At 36.2% G+C, this 22,665-nt stretch overlaps 1 protein-coding gene across 2 annotated transcripts in view; it reads right to left on the reverse strand.

Annotated features, from left to right (window-relative positions):
* BTBD9 (BTB domain containing 9) overlaps positions 1-22,665 on the reverse strand; it is a 342,598-nt gene that overhangs the window by 309,016 nt on the left and 10,917 nt on the right. Inside the window, exons 2-5 of one of the 2 annotated variants that reach the window (XM_064476455.1) lie at positions 20,323-20,459; positions 5,895-6,106; positions 2,246-2,609; positions 890-1,154 (exon numbers count right to left, since the gene is read on the reverse strand). In XM_064476455.1, the coding sequence (XP_064332525.1) occupies positions 890-1,154; positions 2,246-2,609; positions 5,895-6,079 (814 nt within the window). In that variant the 5' untranslated portion in view covers positions 6,080-6,106; positions 20,323-20,459. The remainder of the gene's footprint in view (positions 1-889; positions 1,155-2,245; positions 2,610-5,894; positions 6,107-20,322; positions 20,460-22,665) is intronic. The other variant, XM_064476456.1, reaches the window with a different exon arrangement.

Here is a 22,665-nt window from a genome sequence, read left to right on the forward strand (position 1 = left end):
TCAGCATCTTCTTCTAAGAACTACCATATTTCATTAATTCTAAGACACACATTTCCTTCTCCCTCAGTCATTCCAAGCCACACCCTCTTCTGAAGTTCACAGCATGTACTCAACTTGAATATTGTTGTGTTTAACTTGTCATGGGAGTATACCTTATCTCCACAATGAAATTAAAAGGGTCAAAGGCAAAGACTATATTTTACACTTTTGCAGCATAGTTTAGTGGTTAATTACTCAGCTCCACATCCGTGTGACCTTGGGCAAGTTACTTAACCTCTCTGTGCTTCACTTTCCTCATATGTAAAATGGAGCCAATAATGGGTTGTTGTTTCAGAGGGTAGTTGGGAGAATTAAATGACCATATAGGACTGTTACTGATTCATATGCTTATATGTATCGATAAGTATACATATCATAAGTATTCACTGCTATTATTTTTATTAATAAGAAAAACACCATGTAAGTATTAGAAATGCTATATAAGTGTTAGCTATTATTGTTGTTATTTAGAAGCTCCATGTTCATGGTACCTAAAATAATAATAAGTATATAGCATGTACTCAGTACTGATTTGATGGAAGGAGGGAGGAAAGGTCTTAATGTGAGAAGAAACTTCTCAGGAAAGTATCTAATTTCTGACATTCCAGGGAGCAGCTGGAGAAAGTTGTCCAGGAATAGCAAGAAATATCTATTTTGGGGTCTACAAAGGCTAAGCAGTCTCCGGAGGAATTAAGAAGGGAAGAACAGGGAAAGGGATTCCACAGGAAGCAGAGCTATATGTTCTTGGACTCACATATACCATGTACACCAGGACTAGAGTTTTGTATCTGACACTGTCATAAGATGCAAACAAAACTTCTTGGTGAGATCAGCATAAACAGGTACTTACTGAGCATGCCTCTATAATTGAGGTCCATATCCCGGCTCTCTGATCGAACTTTAATAGCATCCAGAATGGCATCAGGAGACAACAGGCCTGAAGGCCTCACAACATTCAGAAGTTCAGTGAGGCTCATTAGAGGCAAACGCACAGCCTGCATGATTTCAGCATGATTCTCCTTTGAATTGTGCTTACACCAGTTTAATAAGGCTAGGAAAATATCTTTTTCAGGAGCTGCAAATGAATCTCTTAATACGATGTTTAAAAGTGCTGTCTGAAAAGGATAAAAAAGAAAAAAGTTCCAGTTATTATGTAGCTCAACCATGTTCATGAATAATCAGTGAAACTTTACAGAACTGCAAGTATCACTTATATTTAACCAATCAACTCCTCTTGATCATCTTCTTCCCTTGTTCTTTGTGCCATATACTCTCTTGCCCATTATGGCTGTGTGAACAGCTGTAGGCATCTTGTACCTAGTCTTTCTAGTACATCTCCACCCATCTTTAATAAAATAACAAGAAAATGGCAATGTGAGGAGCCGTCATTCCGTAGAGCTTCTTCAGAAGAGTTTACACTTACAAATCACTAAGACACAACTCACATTTAAAATTCAAAATCTTTCTTTCCCCACTAGTACTGCACCACCAAATGTTTGGTTCTTGGGTTTCTAAACTGATCTCCAGCAACACTGGGGCAACCCTCTAAGATCCTTGCCTCTAAAAATTCAGTAGGATAATAAAAATCATAGTTTACACTCAAATCAAGTTGTGTAGCTTTTCAAATAGGTTTTTCTCATTTGAAATATTCAGGTTCTAGGAGGGACACAGAAAGAGAAAGGAAAGATAACTACTAGGGTTCAGAAAAAGATTTGAGAAAAATAGTTTTATTCTAGCTACTATATGGTATAAAATATTGTACAATAGTGAATTTTGAGCCAAAAAAAAAAAAAAGCAGTGACTTAAAGACATCCAATGAGACATCAGATCTCCTTTACGAATTTTCCTTCTTGTAATAGTGAATTACTAGTTGCACTCTCTGTCAGGGAAAACACAAAACTAAAAATAGTATGCAGCACCACAAAAAAGACTATTTGACTGTCATCACATTGAAAACAATCACCCAGCAGCACAGTCTCTTTTGCAGATAGAACTTACCAGAAGACCCTTAAAAGAAAACAGCAGAAATCTACCTCCCTTTTATATAACCTAGAGTCTCAGTAGCCAGAGGCAGGTGACTGGCCAGACAACCTCTTCCACACCAATGGTTTTTATTTTTTTATTCTTAGTCCACTGCTATATTTCTACTGTACAGCTATAAATAAAACAATGCATGCCAGTAAATTACTTGTAAGAAATGACACACCTTGGAAAGGGAGAGGAAGCCTTCACTTGAAAGCACCTCCTGAGCATTTCTGTCCATAAACATGCAGCACATGCAAGTTAACTTGGGAAGTGAGTAGAGACTGGCAACATCAAAAGTCATACAGACATTCTGAATGTTAAGTATGGTGCAGAGATACTCAGAGGTAGAATCCTCCAGCTCTGGAAATCCATATTTATGAGCCAGGCTCAAAAAGTCCAGCAGCACCTCCTCCTTCTCATCTGTCAGCGTCGCCCGCCCAGTGTAGATGTATTTAAGTAGCATTGTGAACGCTTCTGCAGTGGTATCTTGGAGAGGGATTTCGGCTTCAGGCTGAGACTCTCGCATTCCACCATACAGTAATGCTCTGCACATCAGAGATGAAACACATGAGGAAAACTTCAAACAGGATTTGCTACAAAATTATGAAACAACAGTTAACAACATTATAAAAACAAATTTGTTTAATGACACAAAGATTCAGATGAAGAAATGCATAGTAATCATTTTAAATAGTTCTCTAAAGAAAGTAAGAAAAAGAAAAACTACTTTGATTTAATTCTACAAACAACTGAACTAATGAAATACCCTAAGAGCTCAAGAGATATAATATTCATTAAATAGAAAGATGAAAGTGCCATTTTGAAAGGAATAGGGAAATCAATAAAAACTTGTTAAAGGTCAAGAAGGTAGTTTAAAAAGTAAAGCTCTATAGGAAATGACATAATCAGATAAAAATATTAAACCAACCAGGTGCCATTCTCCCCTGTCACACTGGCAGAAATTAAAAAGCTTGTTAATATTCATGCTGCAAAAGCAATGGAAAAACAGGTTCTCTCATGCACTGCTTTGGGAGTATGAAGGGGTACCCCTTTTCAGAAAGTAATTTAAGTAATATCTATTCACATTTAAACTGTGCATACCCTTCAACTCAGTAATCTCACTTTTAGGACTCAATAATACAGCAAGGTAAACATAAATGTATAAGAAGATGTATTGAAACAACAGAAAAAATCTTCAGTGTCCATCAATAGGAACATGGTTGGAAAAACTGTAATACACACATTCTGTGCAGCCTTTAGAAAGACCAAGGGAGATCAATATATACTGTCTTGGAAAGATGTCTAGGATACAGTAGGTAGTCAGGTTGCAGATCTCTATGTGTTGCATGGGAAAAAGTGTGTACCACATAACTATATTTGTATGCACATAGGTATATACAGATGTATCTACTTATACTGAGAAAAATTGAGGGAAATTCATATTAAACTATTAACAATGGTTGTCCCTAGGGAGTAGGATTAGATGGCTGGGAGGGAAGGATCTTCATTTGTTACTTTATAAATTAAAAATGAAATTGATGATGGGATTATGGATGATTTGACTTTTTAATTTTGTCTTTCAGTATTTTTCAGATTAAAAAACATCCCCACATTATTGCTTATGTGCTCATCTAAAAAGTGAAAACTAGACAAGTAATCCAGCCAGGTAATGAATTTGAATATCTACCTCTATTACTCTAGGAGAAACTGTATGAGCCAATTAAAGTTTCCAACCATCAGGAGAGAACGGGTGGTCAGGGGAGAACAAGGGAGCCATGCAGAAAAGGAAGAGTAACAAGTGAGAAAGAAAACATGCAAAAGTGACAGCAAGAGAATAAGGGGGCAAAATGAAATTCCCCTGCTTCTAAGACTCTCAGAGCAGGACTAGCATTTCAGTTTCCCTCCACGCTTGCCTAGAACGCTTTCTACCCTCCCCTATGACAGGACATTCCTGCTTGCTTCAAGGAAATAGCTGAAACTACCCAGCAAAAGATTCACAAATATTCTGAGCATACCTCTTCACTGGGTTATACTCTGCCTAAAAACAACTGTGAAGGTTTCCATTAATCCAGAGGGCATCCAGCCATGATCTTAAAGTTACTAGACTAACAAACACCTTCCTGGGGAGATCTTGCCAAGACCTATTTCCACTCCAGTGTAATCCATGGTACTTACTTGGATTCTCAACACCTTAAAAGCGGTTTGGATGAGGACTCCTTGGAACTCTAACTATGAACCCTCAACTTGTGGGAGGTTCTCTCCTGTACAGTTGGCTTATCCTTCTCTGGAAATTGATAGGTTCTGTGACAATTCTTGTGAAGGTCTCTCCTGACTACTGACAGTTAACTTTCCTTTGCATGTGAACAGTGTCAGCAATGAGAATCGGTAAGCAATGACAATGACTCTGAGTTCAGCCTAGTGAGCCATCAGGTATTATAAAGGTTCAATACCCAGGAAGAGACATCAAGAACAAGGTCAATAATAAGTGAGGGGAGTATATTCCATTCACTCAATATGACCTTCAAACTTCTAAAAGTACTTGGGTCTGTTTAAGAATATACTGATCACCTAAAAGATACCCAAATACAGTTGTCTCAAATTGTTTTTGAAAACAGGAAGGTATATAATGTTAACAAATATTAAACATAAGGCTGAAAAGTTCTAACTTAACAAAGAATAGATTGAGTGGAAGAAAGAAAAGGGAAAGGAACACAAAAGTGTGCAGAGGACAGAGGCTGGTAAAAAATCATGACTAGACCAAGGCCAGCTGCCTTGCCTTGATAGGAGCGTGTTAACTAGAACTGTTAATAGACTCTTCTCTTTTCTAAGCTCCTGGCTGCATCTACAATGGCATTTTATATGGAGATAGAACACTCCAAAAATGTTTACAAAGTACTATAAGAGTTCTAGCTAAACAGCAAATATTTTCAAGAAATACACTATACTATAATGTATGTGACTCTACTGGTTTTGCTGTCTCAGTTAATTCTGATGGTAAAAATCAGACTGCAGTTTTCACTAGAAGGTAACTGAAATTTTCTCTAAGCCTTTGTCACCTCAATTTTTAGATATCAAGTTTCACAGGCAAATCCATGATTTTACAGATAAGGACTCTATGGACTATATGGGTTTATCCAGGATAAATGATCACTCAATCAATAATTCAGTGAAAATTCCATTTTAGCTAACATTAGGTAAAATGCAGAGTAATTAGACCTCAGTTTAACATTTATAACCCTGGAAATTAAGGGTCTAAGTAACAGACAATAGCTATGTATATGCAGAATTTTTACATTAATTAAATACCTGTTTAGTTTTAGTTCTAATATAACTATGAAACTTAGTCTCAATAAATACTTAAGTTTCCTTTAATTGGAGGTTGTCAAACTGCATGTCTTAGAGACAGGTCTGTCGGGCTACCTGCAAGTCCTGGACCTTAGGAGTCTGAAACTACAAGGAATACATGTCCATTGGCAAGCCCAGAAGTCAGTCTATCTATACAAGAGGCTTATTAGCCATCAACTGTGAGGAGAAGATAAGGGCAACAAAGACTCAGCCTGAGAAATATTGTTGAGACCTTGAACAGTGGTTGATTGTGTACAGTCTAGCCTGAGAAGCCTTCTATTCCTATGGTTCTAAGATAGCTCCTAAAAGAAAAAGGTGGTTAAAAAAAAAAAAAGTCAACAAAGATGAAATGCTTACAGATGTTGAATTGAAGGACTGCTAGAATTTATCTGTATGCTTTGTATGGTTTCATATTCTTCACAGAGTGGAAAATACCAATGTTTTCTACAAGTGACTTGAATCTTCAAAAAGTAGTATACACTTACCGAAAATATTGGCACCTTGCTGCTAAAATTACCCTGTGGGCAGGAAAACGTTTCTTTTCCACAACAAATGTGACGTCGCCATATTCTTCCCCAATCAACAAGGCACCAATATGTTCAGACAAAATGTGCACATGATCAATTTCCCCCACTGCAGTAAAGGGGCGAAGAGGGTGGCTGTTACTCATCTTGTAGAACAGATGATAGTCACAGATCTATTGTACAAAGAAGGGGTGAGAGTTAGTGAGGGTAGAGAAGTACACGTCAAAAGTCACATACCAGAAACAGAACTAAGTTAAAATTTAAAGTGCTTTTAAAAAAAAGTCATAAAAGAGAGATTTCATCATTACTGGTATCTATATTAACCCATTTATTCTGGGAAGTAATTCAGCCTTTTTCCATTAACTCCACTGTCTTCACTACCTTATCACACTGGGAAAGTCAGGGTCTTCAAACACTAACAGCACTTGGAGCCATCACAAACCAGAAAACTGTGCCCAAAATACAGGTCCCTTATTTTTCAGTATCTCAGGAAAAGGAATATCAACAACCAGAAGAGCTCTTCTTTTAGCGTGGATATATTTAATAAGGTGGGTATAACTAACTAGACCCAGTAGAAAACTCATTCAGCCTAGATCTAGAACTAAATCACAAACAGAATAAACTAAATCATCAGATTTCAAATAATTTCAGAGGTTTTGGTCTGAAATTATCTTAAATATTTTATTAAAAAATTTAATCTTCTGAAGTTGCAAAAGTAACTGGACACTTATTAATGAAATTTTATAGTAAGTATTCTAAGCCCCCTCAAAGAAAGAATAACCCCAATAATTTTCTCAAGGCTGTATCCAAACTTGCAGCTCTGATGATCAGGTTGCCTTTGTTTACCAGAATATCCTCAAATTAATCTCATTTACAGGCACTTCCTTTTGTATGCAATTCCTTTCTACAAAGGTAACTGAAAATCAAAGGGCTAAAACTTGATTAACAGATTCACATGTTAGAAAGAGGAGTTATGCCCTTTGAAAGCTAAAAATGTTGATACTCTTAAATCTCTACTGCATTTGCGGTAGTACTTTTTCAGGTGTAAGTAACCCAGCAAGTAGATGAGAGCCCCGACTAGCATGCAGGTGCCTGAAGTGAAGATACATGACCCAGCTACCCTTCCATTGCACTAGAAACTGAGGGAATTGAGACAGATATGCTCTTTTCACTAGACCTCCACACCTTGAATTCTTCACTGGTACCAGGATTAAAGGTTAAGTTGTCCTAATCTTTAAACTTTGACATCCAGATCCATTACTAACAAGGTATGTGAAAACTGTCTTTACTCCCTCACGGTCCAGTCTCCTCAGTTCCCCGCTATTCCACTCCCACCCCAACCGAGGGAGCAACAGCAGGGAATACAATGTAAAGGAACATGGAAGGTGAGTCAGGCCAGGAGACACTCACCTGAGGTAAGTAAACAAGTTCCTGGCCCCCTACAGTACAACCATCAGAGAGCTACCAGCATTCTCCTCTCATTGCCAAGCAAATCCCTCGTCCTCAACTGCAAACTGCATTTGAAAGCCCTAAAAACTGAATCATCTCCAGTCACCTGTGTGTGAAAGACCAAATTCAGCTTAAGAGGATGCATTTAGGAGTGCATTTAGGAGTGTCAGCAGGTCACGAGAAACTCTCATCTAATGTGTGATACAACAGTCTAACAATGGACTGGCAAACTTTCTGCAAAGGATTGGAGTGTGTGTGTGTGTGTGTGCACGCGCGCGTCGAGAGAGAGAGAGAGAGAGAGAGAGAGAGAGAGAGAGAGAGAGAGAGAGAGAGAGAGCGCGAGAGAGAGCGAGAGCGAGCGCGAGCGCGAGAGAGCGAGCGAGAGCGAGCGAGAGCGAGCGAGCGCGCGAGAGAGAGAGCGAGGGAGCGCGAGCGAGCGAGCGAGCGAGCGAGCGAGAGCACGTGAGAGCAAGCAAGCCATACGGTCTCTGTCGTAACTATTCAACTCTCGCTGGGAGCCTAAAAGACAGCCACAGACAATAAGTAAATAAATGAGCATGGCTTTGTTCCCAAAAAACTATAGAAAAGGGCTAGATTTAACCCTCAGGCTATAGTTTGCCATCCCTGCTCTAACATATGATTAGGGATTAACTGTACTCTAGGCACTAAGGGTCAGACTGGTTTTGCTTTTTGTTCTGGTTTCTGGCTGGGTTACCCAAATGATGTTCAAAATAACATGTCATTTCCTATGTCAGCCATGAAATTCTGAAAGCTACTGGTACCTGATTTCAAAATTCCATTCTCCTTCAACATGAACTCTCACGTCACTATCCAATACTTCAATGATGGTGCATGACTCCAAACAAAATAAACAATTTCCCAGGCTGAAAGGATGCAAGGCATATACACACTGAATATGTTCCCTGGTATCATACTATCTTAAAATTTTATCCAGAACATGGGTAAGACTCAAATTATTAACTAATGACTCTTGATGGATAATGACAGATTTTTGGTTAACTAGTTCAATGGTAAATTTCTAATTCTTCAACTGATACATAACATTAATACTACACATATAAATATGTATCTTAATAGGTTCTCCATATCTGCACTTTTTTTCAGATACACAATTTCATTTTGCTAAATTTACATTCTGATTACACTTTTCCAACTGGAGACATAAAGCGAATATTGTTGAGAATACAAAATAGTCATGTAGTATGCAATAAACACAATTTTTATTGGCACAGAGAAATAATTTTAATTAGACCAGTGATTCTCAATGAACTTGGCACACATTGGAATCACACAAGGAGCTCAAAAAAAGAAAAAAGATGCTTGAGCCCCACTCATCAGAAATTGATTTAATTGGTCTGGAATGTGGAATCACTTATTCTGAAGTGATTCTTATGAGAAGACTAGAAAACAGCCACTGATCTACACTCTGCTGTTTTAGATTCACATCCCCTATTCGGGAGCATAAATATACAAACAAAATAGCTGCTAAGAAAATTCATTTAAGATATGACTCCATTTTTAATCTTACCGCAAAGAGGCAAAAGGTGCTAACAAAGTTTTCAATGCCGCAGCATGTATGCAGAAAATATCTTTATCTTATGCCCTAGCTTTTCAACTAAATGATAGTTTGGGTCCATCTACTTGCATTAAAAAAGCATATTTTAAAATCTGATGTGACCTTTGTGAATATGATTCTCATGTGGTTGTCACTGTTTTCTATTATAAACAGTTGATTTGGTGACCTTGGCAACTTTTGAATTTTTTCCTTTAAATTCTTGTGTTTTTAATTTGGCTGGCCAGTCTATCTGAAAGCTAACACTCTTTACAGATAAACTTTTATGAAAAATTTTAATGTTTTAATAAACAGTTTAGGAAACTAAGAAAAAAGCACATTTTAGAAACCACACACCAATACAGTTAAAACTTTAAACCATCAATTTTAATTTAATAAATAAAACTGGGGAAAAAAATGTAAAGTACATGAGTAAAACTATTTATTGACTTGTTTCATAAGCTTTAAAATTTATTATTCAGCCACTAAAGACACAGGGCCTTTGACAAATGTTCTAATTTCCATGAGATTATTTCCATAGCTATAATGATAAAGTTACATTACATTTTTAAAATTATGTTTTACAACTCTTCCACTGCCTTTTAATACCACTGTTTAGTCCTGTCATATGAAAAGGACTCTCATGACAGCATATAGCTGGACTCGACTGTGATTTATTATAGCAAAAGAATCAAAGCAAAATCAGCAAAGGTTTTCAAAAAGCACAAAGGGCAAAGAGTTGGGCAAACCAGACACAAGCTTCCAAGGGTCCTCTCCCAATGGAGTTACATCGAGTGTGCTTAATTCCCCTAGCAAGTTGTGACAGCACATTTAAATGTTGTCAACCAGGAAGCCTGTTAGGGACTCAATGCCCAGGGTGTTTAATGAGGGCTGTTTGCATAGGCAGCCCTTGCCTGGCATATATCCAAATTCCAGACTCTTGAAGAAAGCAACGTTCAACAGAAGCCATACTATTTGTATAAGCAGTTTAAGTGAGCCAGTATTATCAATTAATGGCAGAAAGCCTTCTAAAATCTAAGTTCCCAGATGCCAGACAAGGGTCAACCTTGCAAGCAAACCTTTCTAAAGATAGTGGTTCAGTCCTGTTATGTTCTCTTTCCCGTGTAGTTCCAGAAACAACCAGAGTATCTAATAAGGTTAGCAAAAGCACTGAAAACAAGAACCCTAAAAACCTATCTGACACATATAAATCTCAGATTTAGATAAGAGAAAGGGATACTAAGAAAATAACCTACCCCATCTGCCCAAATGTATTCCTGACCCCTGACCTCCCAATATGCCAGATTCAAAAATTTCATGAACAGGTTTCTTTAAAACTTCAAGGATCAGATAATTACAATGTGATTTAAACTATTCCTGTGCACATGAAAAACAAAGTTTCCTGCTTCTTATGAAGCCAATATAACCCTGACATGAAGATGTGACCATACTCATTCACTCAAAAATCAGTATAAATGAAAAAAAAAGCTATGTAAATATTGGAAAATAGAATTAAGCAGAAAGATTCATGACAAAGTTGATCAATTCCTAGAAGGGCATATGAATATTAGGAAAAATAACTGTCATCAAATTAAAGGGTTAAAGGAGAAAAAAATCATATACTTAGCTCAATAAACGCTAAAATCCCTTTTTAAACAATCATTAACAAGCTTATTTTGAAAGTTTTAATTGAATAGGAATAAAAGAATACTTCCTTAACTTGTTACATATATACATAGCTATCTATAATAGACAGAAGCATCTAGTTAATAAAACACTAAAACATTCCTAGAAAGTTCAAAAATAAGACAAGAATTTCAATTCGTAACTATCATCATCTTTTAGAAACAAAAGACAATACAAGTAAGAAAACCAAGTTAAAGGGAAATGGATTAGGAAACAAACAGGGAAATAATCGCTATTTCCTGATAATCTGATTGCCACATGAAAAATCCATGAGAACCAACTGAAAAAATATGACAAAATAAGATAGGTCCACTAAGATGACCACACAAAATTATTACAGCTGACCCTTGAACATGGGCTTGAACCATGTAGTTCCACTTAGATGCACATTTCTTTCAATCGTAAATGCCACAGTACTACACAATCCACGGTTGGTTAGAATCTCAGATGTGGAGGAACTGGAGATACAGAGGAACCTCAGATACAGACAGCTGACTAAGTTATATCTGAATTTTCAACTGTGCAGAGGGTAGGTGCCCCAATCCCTGCGTTGTTCAAGGGTCAACTATAAATGAAAATACGTAGTATCCTTTCATGTCCAAAACGATCAGCTAGAATATATGAGGGAAAAGAACTGCAATTTATAATTGCAAAACACATGTAATACCTAGGAATAAACTCATAGAGCATGTAAAGGAAATTATAAAACTCTGTTGAGGGATTTATGAAAAATAAATGAAGAGATACACATTGGAGATAGAAAGAGCCAATGTTGTTAAGAGACCAATCATCTCTAAATCACCATATGAAAAAAGCATGTTTGATATTTTACTGTACTTCATACTGTGAACAAAAACAATGCCTTAGTAAAAGAAAGCAAAATTCAACAAAGCATGCTTGGCAGGGTTATACAGTTAAAAAACAATCAATCTGAAAAACGGGCAGACATACCAGAAAACTAAGAATGAGAAATGAGAATTTCGTATTTATCAAGGGGATTTTTAAGTTGAGAGAGACAGTTCTAAATACAGGAATTAAATTAATCCTGATCAGAATCACAACAGAGTTTTTAAAGTAAATTGGGATAAAATTCATTTGAAAGAATAAACATGAGATTTCATATATATTCTGAAAAAGTACAATGAGAGGGGGACAGTTTACTGGATGAGAAAGCAAATCATAAACTAGGGCAATTAAAACAATGTCATGTTTGAGAGACAGATCACTGAGACATATTAGTCTAGAAATAAAGCCAAATATACATAGGAACTCAGTATAGTATACATAAATGTAGCATTTCAATACAGTGAGAGAAAATATTGGTTTTCTTCAATTAAAAATGTTGGTCAGTCATTATGAAAAAAGTTGGATCTTCAGCACTTTCTGTAACACTTTAAAAAAAAGAAAAGAAAATAAAAAAAAAATTTAAACCCTGAAATGTCCATTTAATGGGAATTGGATAAACAAATAATGGTAAGCCTACACAATGCAATATGATAATAATGATTTAAAAAGAATAAAGTTACTTTACTGACATTGAAAAAATCTTAAACATGTCTTTACATGCAAAAAGGCTGTACAATAATATTATAATAAAGTCTCACTTTGTTAAATAAATAAAAAGCAAAAACCAAATTGTTAACAAGGGGGTTGTAGGAAAAATTTTTACATAGTGCACTACAAATTCCTGCAATGTTTAAAATTTTCATAACAAGCATGCTTTATTTGTAATAAAACTATATACAACTATCTCATAACACTGGTCACTAAAATTACAAAATAAAATAACAAAAAAAAATCAATTTGTATATAAGACAGCAAGTGTTTTAAATCGCTACATCCAGCAGGACCTGATTTAGTGACCAAGACAGAATGGTAAGCAAAGGGACTATGTATTGTCTCCACAGGTAAAAATTAATTAACAACTTAAAGGCAAGGACAAAAAGTTCATTACACTAAGACAGGCAAAAAGCAACGAATATCAGACACCTGGGTAGCATGGCCTACTAGGACACTCGATCTGACACATCACAAGTAAAATCTTCACCTTAGAGATTTTCAGTAAGACTTTCTAAACTTACAGCAGATTTTCTCAGATGCAAACAGTGCTCTGAGAGTTGCTCCTGTTGACAGTCCCAGAGTCTAAACTTGCTGACATTGACAGGATAGGGCAAAGGCAATCTATTCACTCAAGCTGTTCCTTCAAGGCAAGAGAAAGGAGAAGAGTAGGAAGGCAGGGGGAGCAGGGACTTACACTAAGAGAGGGAATGGTACCGTTCGTTCATTATTATCATATATAATTTTCAGTTGAGGATTCTAGACTTCCTATGAATTTATTTACCAGATATGGTGGTATTGAAACTGCGCTGTGTGTGTGTGTGTGTGTGTGTGTGTGTGTGTGTGTGTGTGTGTGTGTGTTTAGTTGATTCTCTTGGATTCAAATGCATCAGGAAAAAAAGAAGACTAAAGCAGCAGTACTAAATTCTCAGGGTTACTGACTGTTTATTATGCAATAAGAAACTCACACCCATTTGCTCTAACCAAAATAAACAATATCCATCAATAAAGTGAGAGCACCACATGTAGTTCACAATGTTATAATGTTACAATTGCCTCTTAAGGAGTTTGAAAAAACCAAGTTAACCTAAATATCAATTTCTTTACTTAAAGTTCACTTCCAGCAGAACTGTTTACAAATTTTTCTTTGACAAGGGCTTACCACATTTTTTAGAACTAAAGTACACTCTCCAGAGTTTAATCAGGACATAGACAAAGAGCAAAGTTCCACCAGGTGGAGACACCAATGAGTCCTTGAATGCTGTATAAATCTTCCCTGGGAAGCCCTCTCTGCCTTGCATATTTCCTGACTGAAAGAACTTTATGCGAAAAAAGACCTTCTGCTCTTTAATTGCAAAATATGAATGATCTTTCTCTTGGGAAAAGAGATGGCATTTACAAGCATATGGTTTAGCAATTTCTTTCTGCTCTTGGTACCCATGAGGTGTATAATTTGAAGTAGTATTCCTTAAACTTTAAATTAATACCGCTTGGGGAGATAATGATGTCCTGTCTGCATCTTAAACACTCAGAAAAAAAAATCACATTCTACTTTCTCATGGGAAGGATCCCTCACTTCTTTTGATATATATTCCCCTCTTGTCATCCAAAAGTCTGAATAAACAGATGTAGACTAACCATACTGTTAGGTGTAACCTTGATTCTGATATTCTACAATCCAATTCTAAATCTTGCAGAACAGTAATATCACTGGGCAGAAAAGTGCTACAGTGAGAAACATGACTGGAGTTCAGGGGTATTTTCTGGTCTTGGGATTCCTGAAATGTCTTTCTTTGGGAAAGATTAAATGAATTCAAATGTCCAGTCCAGCTCCAAATTCTTATCATTCTATGATTTTATATCTGTAAATAAATGCTTATAGATATGCTCAGCTTGGAACACCAAGGAACTGCACTATACAAATATTTGATGAGATTACTTTACAGAGAGTGTCTGTAACTCCATTTACCAATCATTATGTTGATTCTCCACTTCTTTGCCAAGAGACAATTAGTTTCTGAATCTGTATATAATTTATTTGATAAGAGATTTGTTGAGCTCTATGATGCAGGCCCAGTGCTAGATGACAGAAACATAAAGATTAATAAAAGATAAAGTTGCTACCTTTGAAGAACTCACTGTCCACTGAGGACGGTCGGAACAGATGACAAATAATGTCAATTCTAGAACCAGCAGGCCATGATTTTATGATTTGGAGAAAGTCAGATACAGCTATTTTCCATAAGTACTATACCAAAATGACTATATCTTTGCTAAACAGAACATTAAATGAACAAGAACTCAGAAAATTATCTATTATACCCCTGTATCAGAATAAGAGTTAATATTCAAATAATTAGTTACTTGCTGTCTAAAATGGGGTAGTCACATCCTAGGAAGAGTGGAATAGAAACCACAAGAATTTGGGAAGAAAATCTTAACACTTCTATTGCTATGTATTTTTAACCTAGAAAAATGAGAAAATACAAGCTTTCGTAATATTCAATATGTGGATGAACATTGCCTTCCCCTCATGATCCACATGTCAAAAACAGTCACTTGTCCCATAAGATAAGTAGGGTCTTGAGAGAAGGCTGGGAATTCCACAAAGAAGCTGGGCTGAAGGTGGTGTTCTCTTTTATTAAAGGGAAGTATCAGGTTTACTAAGGCCAGTTTACTTGAATTTACCAAAGGTAAATTAAATTAAATTACTCCTCATAAAATGACAAGTGAATTTTAAAAGGTTCTTCCAAGGAAGCCACTGATTGAAGATAATGTAACATTGCCAACACAAGCAGACAAGAAAATGGCCATTGTGACAACTCTACTCCTAGTAATCAGATTTCACATGAAAGTGTCCCCTCCCCCAATAAGTCCTAGAGAGCTAATGCACAGTATAGTGAATATAAACACATTATAATCATCAAACTTGCTAAGACTAGAAATTAATTATTCCAACCACTAAAAAGAAATGATTATGTAACATGATAGAGAAGCTAATTATTGTACAATGACAACCACATTACAATATATAAATGTAGCAAATTAACATGTTGTACACCTTAAATTTAGTTATATATTAAACACATTTCAATAAAAAGTGACCCCCAAATTTGAAATTGTCAAGATCATGAAACATACATTATTATTAACAATGAACCTCTGTAAGAAAGGCATTAAAACATATATTGAATGATAATGATAATGGTTGGACATTTTAACCCAGAAAGAAGCTTAAAACAAAATTACAATCTAATAGCAAAATAACCATAGGGACACAGAAAGTACTTCTCACCTGATAATAATGGTTACTATTATTGAGGGCTTAACCAGCCAAGCAGAGCTCCAAGCATTTTACATACACCATATTACCTAATATTCAAAGAACTAGATTACGTAGGTAGATTTTTGTCCTATTTTGAAGATAGGAAATAGAGAGACAGACAAGATTAAGCAACTTGTCCAAGGACACAGATAATAAACAGATTTAAACCAAGATCTGTCAAGGTCCTGAACTTATAAGAGCTATGCTGTAGTAATATGGAGAAAATCAGAAATGATTCTGACTCTGACTCCTAGTCCAGCCAATTTGTTTCTCAGACCAGCAGTTTTCCAACTTTTTTCACTCAACCTATGCAGACCAGATAAAATATGCCATGGGCGATAAAAATGAAGTGCCACTTTTCATTTCAACTTTTGGAGATTACAAATACATTTGCTTTGTTAATATGGGGAGAATACTTCACATTTTAACTACAATGTAAACTAGCTACTGAAAAATTACAGATTAAGAGTCTTAATACAAATATACAGTATAGGGTTAACTGAACAACCTGTAACAAATTAAATTGATGAAGATAAAGCAAAATAGCAATCTGTAATTAAAAAAAAATAATAGAAACAACTAAAAAGCACAACCAACTCTACATAACACTGATACATATCTTTCAAAAATGTAAAATAATTCTAATTTATGCCCATTCATATGTGGAATAAAAGCTTTGCAATGCTGCTACAGGTTTCACAGTAGCCAGACTTCTTAGCAGATAACTAAATCAGAATCCTTTATAAACTCTAGTATTGTGCTAATATGGATTTATGAATGCCACACTTTACATATCCTTAATGCTTCATATGATTATTAGTACGCTGCCAAAGTACACATACAAATGAAAGACCCTGAGATCGCCTGACATCTCCCAGCATTTTTTGATGAGGGCTCACCAAGCGGCCTTAGGCCATCTTGTGAGAAGTATTATCCTAGAGTAGGCAATGCTCCTGCCTCAGTTTGGCAATGACATCTTATTCTACGGTGGCTGGGAAAAGCTACTCTATTATTCAATCACAAAATATCCGAGACTCCCAAGGCAAAAACAGACCAATATGTAATTTGCAGCATTATTTTTATTTTCTATCCAATTCAATCCTTCTTCAGTTTCTCTGGATCCAATCTCTAATTAAAACAATCTTTCGCAAATACCTTCAAACAAACAAAAGCATTCAAATCAGGTATCCTACAACAAAATAAATATCAAATGACCCAAGTGAGTATCATTATATTATGTTTTAAAGTTTCCCCAAATACTAAAGCTTGCTGCTTCTTCTTTGTTCCCTAAAGCATAACCTTCTTGAGCTTATGCTTCAGAAAGGGATAAGGTACAGAAACTTATCACCAGATTTTATTAACCTATTACCCAAGGACCTACATCATCCAGACACCAACCTACCCCTGGTCTCTCAGCTCCTGTTTGTTCCACTGTGTAATCCCCTATAAGGCACAGACTCCCTATAACTCTAACAAGTGGCTATCCTTTATAGAGCTCAATTTTATCTAATGATCCTTTTTTGGGTTATCAGCCTTGCTGGTCCCAAGTCTATTGAAAACTATATGAACTGTACGCTAGGAGCAGAAAAATACACGCACCAAAAGCCAAAAACCAATGAAAAATTCATGATGAGTGCAGAGGTTATTAGTTGTAATAATATTTGAAAATACAGGGCAGCCATTTCTTTTTAATTTCTTCAGTGGCAACTTACGAGTCTGTAATATTCTTGCCCAGATTTAAATTATATGATATTTTCCTAATTAATAAAGGTTATTATAGCATGAACTCCCATTAAAGCAGTGGAATCATCAATTACAACAGTTTAATTTCTTTGCAGCAAAACTACTGTGAACATTTGCATTACTGTCTGTGTAAAGGAAATTGGCTTTTCATTTGTAGATGTTATAAAAATATACCACTGAGCATACTCTGATGCAGTTTGTAAACCCCACTATCTTGGCTACTTTCTGTGAAATTGTGAAATAAAAAAGGTCAACTCTGAGAAATCAGTTCACCTAAAATCTTATTTTATAAATTTATTTGTTGCTATTCTAGAACATAACCTAAAGGAAGTGTTCACAAATTATACTAGTCTCCTTTTGTTCTTTTTTTCCCCTATATAATCTCTTCCCTTTGGTTTTATGAGCATTGTTTTATTCCTCCAACATACCATTCTCTACTCAATAGAAAAGAAAGAAGAAAAGAAGAAAACTCAAAGATAATTATCCTCATGTAGTCTAGCAGTTACTGTCCAAAATGAGAGCCACTGACCCTCAATGGCTAAGACCAAATCTATAGCCAAATCCAAATCTATAGTGTGAACACAAGAATAAGGGGATAAACAGCACATGTCAAGCAAATAACTTTCATTTTAGGAACAAAACACTTGGGCAAAAAGTTCAAGAAGTCCATGTCTCTTAGGATTAGGAAAATGGACCTTTCCTTTAAAACTGTTATCCTTTCATGTTTCAAAACTTAGTCTTATCCCAAATCTTCCACATCCCACAAATAAGCAAATATGTGGCCTGCCTATATGTGCACTCTTCTGGTGAACATACAAACTTCACTTACACTGTGGGAAAGTAAAAACCATTAAAAAAGAGAATAATGTATGTTTTTTTCCTTCTGTTTTAGAACAAAGCCTCTAAAGGGCAGTGGATGGGTTCTCTGTATTCTATGTATGCACTAATACCCTCAAGATGCTACTGAATAATTGATGAGCTTATGATTAGACTGCTGTCCTCAGTTCTGAACAAAATTCATGGACCAAATTTATTCACATCTAATACTGAATTCTATCTCTTTTATCATGATCAAAATATGCATCAAGGTTGATCTCTGTTCCCTAGAATTTTATGGGTTGATTCTTTACCTAGTCATAATCTTGATATGTGATCAACTCAGGTACAGCACCAACTTGGGATGTCACTGACACAAATTCTCATAACCCATCAAGAAAAGATACCGAGACCATGCCTTTATAAGAGAAACAAGTCTACAATGCAGACACCTCAGGAATAAATACACTGACACAAGCAGAGGAGACTATTTATACTTTATAAGCAGACTGCTTTGTCAAGGTTATGTCTAAGAGAGAAAAATTGTTATTAATAAAATTTTTAATGTTATTAAGTTGGAGTTCATTTTGCTGAAATGCCATCACATCATTTGACAAACATAAAACAATCAAATGTAGAAGTGCTGTAATAGACAAATGCCTGCAGTCTATTTTCTTCTCCAAGTTTATAAAAGAAGCTTATGTTTTATTTGGCCAAGAGGGGTGGGGTCAGCTGCTGATGAGGAAGATTCATAAAATACTTCCTTTTCTGTGTTGTATCTAGAGGTAAAGTAACCCATTATACCCTATGGATAAGGAGGTGTTTAAATAATCGAAGAAGGCAGCTCTTTTAAGGATATTAAATGAAAGATGTTCCATGCAGACAAGATGGCAAAGGTAGGAGTCACAGAGCACTGTCAGAAAATGTGAAACTAAAATGGAAGTTTGTTTTGAGTAACAACAGAGAAGAGACAGAAACAGGTAAACAGTACGGTAGAATCTTGCACTGTAAAATGTGTCTAAGCCAAGATGCTTTCATAGGAACAAAGATCAGAGACTGAGAAGTACTTATAGTTCTGCTGGGTAAGATCTGGGCAAATTATTTCAAGTCCTTGGGATTCATTTTTCTACCTTAGAAAAGGGGTGAGGACACATTCTGTGGTCCCTTCAAGTTCAAAATCTTTACAACTAAGTCATACATGTAGGAAACAATGATCTCATATTACTGTTGGAAGTATAAACTGGTTTAGCTTTTTGGAGGTTAGTTTAGCACAATCTGTCAAATTTTTAAACACACATTTTCTATAATCCAGCAATTGTGTTTCCAGGATAATTAATTTTAGCACTGCTTGTAATAGCAAAAAGCTGGGGCAGGGGGATTAAATATTCATCAAGATGGCAAAATTTAGAAATAAATTACAATGCATTCATACAATGCAGCCATTAATGAGAATGGAACTGATCTGAATCTCTAAAACACAGTGAAGAGAGCAGGCCTTCAGTCCAATAGGATCTAATTATGTAAATATAAATATATGTGTGTGTGTATACGTGTGTGTATATACATATTTAAGAAGGCACTTGACTGAGCTAATTAAGTAAATACATACAGGAAAAAAAGACGGCAAGGCCATACATCAACTGTTAACAGTATAATCTACAGGGAGAGGCTGGGGGGAGGGGGCAGAGGGAGTGAATGGAAAGGTTTATGTTTAAACTCAACGTACTTCTGGAGTGTTTCCTTCTTTTAAAACAAGAATTGATTTATCTTTTATTTAAATATTTCAAAAAAATTTAAGAAGCGGAAACAAGTGATGAAATATTTAAATTTATCAAAAGGAGGCTTTTGTTTTTAAACAAAAAGATGAAAACACTGATATAGATGATCTCTGACTTGTTGCACTTTATTGAGAAGCAATTTGAGGAGAAATGAGCAAACACTGATGGGAATAGTTTTTTTAAGTAAGTAACAATTAGCTAAAAATGAGCCAAAACACAAATTCCTGGAGGGCAGTGGCTAAGTCTTTCTCCCTAGTGTCCCACAAGGACAGCATTCAATAAACAAGTATTACATTGAAACGAAGCGAGCTAAGCACAACTGAACTCCACTGACATAGATAAGAGATACAGGTATGAAGATCTGATACTAGCGGTTGTGGCAGAATTCTAAGATGCTCCTCTAAGATCCTCCTCCTCCCCATGTACTCTGTATAATCCCCTCCCCTCGAGTGTGGGCAGTACCTGTGAATATGGACTAGTCACTCAATGTAGTCGACTGGAGAGATACCTCTGCTGGCACTGAAGAAGTAAGTTGTCAGGTTGTGAGCAGGTCACGTGGTTAGGACCTGAGGGTGGCCTCTAGTTGCTGAGAGGGACCCCTGCTGACAGCAAGCAAGAAAATGAGGACCTTGGTCATACAATCACAAGGAATTGAATTCTGCCAAGAACCAATGAGCTTGGTAGAGGACTTCAAGCCTCTGATGAGATTATAACCCCCAGAGACACTTCAATTTCAGCCTGGTAAGACCCAGAGCAAAGAATAGAGCTATATAATGCTTGGACTTCTGATCTGCAGAAGCTGTGAGATAATGAAAGGCTATTGTTTTAAGCTATAAGTTTGTGGTACATCAATAGAGAACAAATATAGTGGTCATCAATTCTATCAGACCCAATGCCCACTTTTTTTTCTAAACAGTCCTGTTATGTTACCTACTGTACTATAATAAAATTCATAGATTTAGAACCTACTAATCACATAAAAATACAATAGCTATAAGGAAGGGCTTTTTAAAATAATTTATAATAAAATAATATGCATCTCAACCAAATTAGAAAACAAAATTCCCCTTATAAATTTTCACAATGCTTTCCAAGGGGAGGAGATTCCATAACCATAATCTCTGCTTGCCAGGATCAGTGTATCTAGAACACACTGGCTCCAAATTGGGAGAATATGTAATATTAAAATGCTTATTACTTGCTAATTTTATTTCTCTATGAATCATGTTGTAAAGGATGCCTTTGAAAATCATACTTGCATTGTATTTTTATTCTTTTTCCAAAATGGACTTAAAAAGGTTTGAAAGCCTCATAATTTTCTTTCTTCCCTCCTCCTCCTCAATTATTAAGTACTCACTGGGCACAGGATACTGCTCCTTAAAATTAATTTTCACAATTAAATAGACTTTTAAAGCTTCTAATTTATTTCCTAGCTCTCATTTTTCAGATGTGAACAAAGAATCACCATCATCTAGTGGCTCATTACACACACTATAAAATATTTTACCCCAGCTGTGAAGCTGGCCATAGTAAATACGCTTTGTAGCCTTAATCAAGATTTATGAAATATAATAATGTAATTTTTAAAGGCCACATGCCAAAGGACCTCCTAAATTAATAAAAATACTTAGTGCTTAACCTATAACACACTTTAAAATCATCACACAGTCTTGCAGGTAGCTATCTGCCCACATGCCCAAGGCTAGGAACAACTGATGGAGAGCCTGTCACCAAACCTATTTACTTGATTTATTTTACAGTAACCTTCTAAGGCCACATATATGATGAGTATTCACTGTGTGATGGGGAAATAAATTATTTAGTCTGGACGACCTGACAGTGCTACTATTAAGTCATTAATTCACTGTGAGGGGGAAACTCCCCAAATGGCCTTTTTTCAATGCCCAAATAGCAACACTATTAGTAACCATTTACAGATTCCTAGAACTCTAGAGCTGGAAAGGACTTAAGGGTCACAGCCCTGGCTTTTCACAGATGAGCAAACTGAGAAGCCTATCCAAGCTCACAGCCATCAGTGGCAGAACCCAGGATAAGATAAGGAGAGGTAAGGCTATGGGTTCTCAATCTCCTCATTCAGAAAATGGGCATAACCACACCCTTGGTAGGTAGTTATGAGGATGCAATGAAATAATACAAAATTGAACACATGAAGGACATAGTACATGCTTGACACTTAACAGCCACTCCATAACTATCACTTTCCTCCCCGGAGTATCCTCCACCAATTTCTCCCACCATTTTTTTTTTTAACCAAAATATCATTTAGGATGGTGTAAACTGGTGATGATTTTCTGACATGTATACTGCATTGACAACAAACTGAGGAAAGATAGAGTCCATTCTGGAACTGAAGGGCTTACTGGGAGGCTACAGAGGAAGCAGCTGACTCCAACCCTTAGGACCTGTTTCTACGTTCTCAAAGGTTTCAAAGACTTTCGATTTGTCGGACTGCGCCGACATCACCTTCCCCAAGGTTGACAGTACGCAGAGTTTAGGGCCAGTTTTTCCAACCCTGTGCTTCACACATGCTTTCTAATCCCTTTTCCAGTTTTTATTCAAACACTTCACGAGATTATCTATACCCTGGCCTCCTTTTTCTAACCTCTAATTCACTCAAGTCTCACTATCAGCCCACCACTCTCCTTAAACTGTTCTTAGCAAGGCCATTAATAACCTCTTCCTTGGAATTCCTGAGGTTCACTTTTCCATCCTTACCTTCCTGGATCTCTCTGCAGCACATGACACTCTTGAACACACACTTCTTGAAATGCTACGCCCTTAGTC

The sequence above is a fragment of the Camelus dromedarius genome, chromosome 19, assembly GCF_036321535.1.
Source record: "Camelus dromedarius isolate mCamDro1 chromosome 19, mCamDro1.pat, whole genome shotgun sequence".
NCBI classification, from domain to species: domain Eukaryota; kingdom Metazoa; phylum Chordata; class Mammalia; order Artiodactyla; family Camelidae; genus Camelus; species Camelus dromedarius.